Genomic DNA, 2052 nt, shown 5'->3' on the forward strand with positions numbered 1-2052 from the left:
AGTATAACTCTTTCCCCTATCTACTCAAACCCCATGTAAAAATGTCTAATCCTCCATTGTATATGATTAAAACTCTTTCAATAGAAAAAGATGTTTCTAAAAATTGAACATTTGAATTTTCATCAAGTAAAAACATTTCCCCCCTGCATGTGTCCTTTCCACATTTTTAAATATAAGAACACGCTTAATAAAAAAACCTACTCCTCCCCTCTTTAACCTCTACTTTATATTTCATTTGATCACAAACACGCAGATTTTTGCCTCTTTGTAGAATTGTAGCCTGTGTCCTAAAGGTTTGAATCTATCCCTGTTGATTTTGTTTTTCATCCATTGTTTTTTAACCTGCCTGTTCGAGAGTGCGTTGTCTTGAGTTAGGTGTGTGTGTGTGTGTGCTCTCTCTTGTGTTGAACATTTGCTGTGTGCAGGTGTACATGTGCTCTCTCTCTCTCTCACAGGTTCATACGTTGAGATCGTCTGACCTGGCCCTGCTGCTGGCTTTGCTCAGTCGGCTCAGCGGTCTGGTGTCTTCTATCGTATCCGTGGCCTCCATCCTTGCCTCTGCTGGCGTAAACCCCTCCCCGTTCACCGCCTCCTCAACCTCCAGATCCTCATCCACAACCTGCTCCGCTCTCTCTGCTTCCGCCTCTGCCGGCTGCACCTCCTCGGCCTCCTCGTGTAACGTTACCCCCGCTGTCTCAGTGGTCTGGGCGTAGGAGGGCAGAGTCTCGTCATACACCTTAGAGATGTTCCCCATAGGCAGCACCTCCTCCACCTTCTCCTCCAGCCCCGGGAAGGGTGGGGCCCCTCTGCCAGCCTCCATGCCCACCTCAGTAAGCGGGTAGAGCTGGGTTATGGGAGCTTTCTCCTCCTCCAGCAGCTTGTAACCTTTCGCTCGTTGAAGGGAGGGCATAGCCAGGGTGGGCAGGTTCTTTCCTTGTGGCGGCAGGGGGGCCGAGCCCTCACCTTGAGCTGGGGCAGGGGCCGGCTTACGAAAGACAAAGCGAATCTTCTTCAGGCCCAGGTGACTGATCTCCACAAAGTTGAGGAAGAGTGAGACGCAGGCCACGGCCAACATGAAGATGATGAAGACGGTCTTCTCCGTGGGGCGAGACACAAAACAGTCCACCGTGTTGGGGCAGGGCCAGCGGCTGCATTTGTACAGCGGCAGGATGCGGAAGCCATACAGGAAGTACTGTCCCACCACGAAGCCCACTTCAAACAGTGTTTTGAAGATGATGTGGCAGATGTAGGTCCTCAGCAGGGTACCCTCCAGCCTGAACTTCTTGCTCCCCTTTGTGCTGGTCTCCTTAGTGGTGCGGACACTTCCCTGGTCGGGTGCCAGGGGGAGACGCTCCTCACTCAGCTCCTGCTGCCGGCTGAGTTCTGCCTCCTCGCGCTCCTTGCGTTTCTCCTCCATGTGCACATGGTGCACAGCGTGACCCACGTACACCAGGGACGGTGTGGACACAAAGATGATCTGCAGCACCCACAGACGGATGTGGGAGATGGGGAAGGCCTCATCGTAGCACACGTTTTCACACCCCGGCTGCTGTGTGTTGCAGACATAGTCAGACTGCTCATCGCCCCACACAAACTCCGCCGCCGTGCCCAGGATGAGGATACGGAAGATGAAGAGCACCGTGAGCCACACCCGGCCGATCACCGTAGAGTGCTCGTTAACTTCCTCTAAAATATTACCCAGAAAGCTCCAGTCACCCATGATCGGTCCGTAGCACTGCAGAATGAAGGGTGGGGTAGGAAGAGACACAGAGGGTGCGAACAGACGGGGAGGGTGGGGTAGGCAGGACAGACAGGGGGAGGAGATTAGAGAGGGCCAAAAGTAAGAAATGTAGGAAAATCAAACGTGTCAAAAAATAAATCCAAGCCATCATTTTCATGCCACCACACGCGATTCTATTACAAAACATAAATAATTAAAAACTTTTAAAGAGTAGTTTTGGAGTCCATTTTATTCCCAATGAAATAAGATAAAACTTGTTAGATCAATATATTAAATATAAAATGTTTAGCAAGGTATTGTCGGTTAGACTG

The 2052-nt window shown here is 50.8% G+C and overlaps 1 protein-coding gene across 1 annotated transcript; it reads right to left on the reverse strand.

Annotated features, from left to right (window-relative positions):
• Positions 1-457: 457 nt before the first annotated feature.
• LOC306703810 (gap junction alpha-8 protein-like) lies at positions 458-1729 on the reverse strand (the record flags this gene model as incomplete). The annotated part of the gene is made up of 1 exon (XM_079169892.1): positions 458-1729. The coding sequence occupies exon 1, from the start codon at positions 1718-1720 to the stop codon at positions 458-460; it is 1263 nt and encodes a 420-aa protein (XP_079026018.1). The 5' UTR covers positions 1721-1729.
• Positions 1730-2052: the final 323 nt, after the last annotated feature.

The sequence above is a fragment of the Pholis gunnellus genome (genome assembly GCF_910591455.1).
Source record: "Pholis gunnellus genome assembly, chromosome: 12".
Lineage (NCBI taxonomy): Eukaryota > Metazoa > Chordata > Actinopteri > Perciformes > Pholidae > Pholis > Pholis gunnellus.